The sequence below is a fragment of the Haliaeetus leucocephalus genome, unplaced genomic scaffold (genome assembly GCF_000737465.1).
Source record: "Haliaeetus leucocephalus isolate CR32 unplaced genomic scaffold, Haliaeetus_leucocephalus-4.0 Scaffold264, whole genome shotgun sequence".
NCBI classification, from domain to species: Eukaryota; Metazoa; Chordata; class Aves; order Accipitriformes; family Accipitridae; genus Haliaeetus; species Haliaeetus leucocephalus.
The window spans coordinates 184521-184873 of record NW_010972700.1 but is presented as its reverse complement, the minus strand read 5'-3'; the positions used below and the strand labels follow the sequence as shown (position 1 = coordinate 184873).

Here is a 353-nt window from a genome sequence, read left to right as displayed (position 1 = left end):
TGTAACCTATCCCAGGAGCCGAGTTCAGCCGCCGAAGCCGTAGAGGGTGCGTCCCTGGCGCTTGAGGGCGTAGACCACGTCCATGGCCGTGACCGTCTTCCTCTTGGCGTGCTCGGTGTAGGTGACGCCGTCGCGGATCACGTTCTCCAGGAAGACCTTCAGCACGCCGCGCGTCTCCTCGTAGATGAGCCCCGAGATGCGCTTCACACCGCCGCGCCGAGCCAGGCGCCGGATGGCCGGCTTGGGGATGCCCTGGATGTTGTCGCGCAGCCCCTTGCGGTGGCGCTTGGCGCCCCCCTTGCCGAGCCCCTTCCCGCCCTTGCCTCTGCCAGACATGCTGCTCACGTTTCCAG

At 67.1% G+C, this 353-nt stretch overlaps 1 protein-coding gene across 1 annotated transcript; it reads right to left on the bottom strand.

The window, feature by feature from the left end:
• Positions 1 to 18: 18 nt before the first annotated feature.
• LOC104832831 (histone H4-like) lies at positions 19 to 347 on the bottom strand. The gene has a single exon (XM_010569210.1). The coding sequence runs from the start codon at positions 334 to 336 to the stop codon at positions 25 to 27; it is 312 nt and encodes a 103-aa protein (XP_010567512.1). The 5' UTR covers positions 337 to 347; the 3' UTR covers positions 19 to 24.
• Positions 348 to 353: the final 6 nt, after the last annotated feature.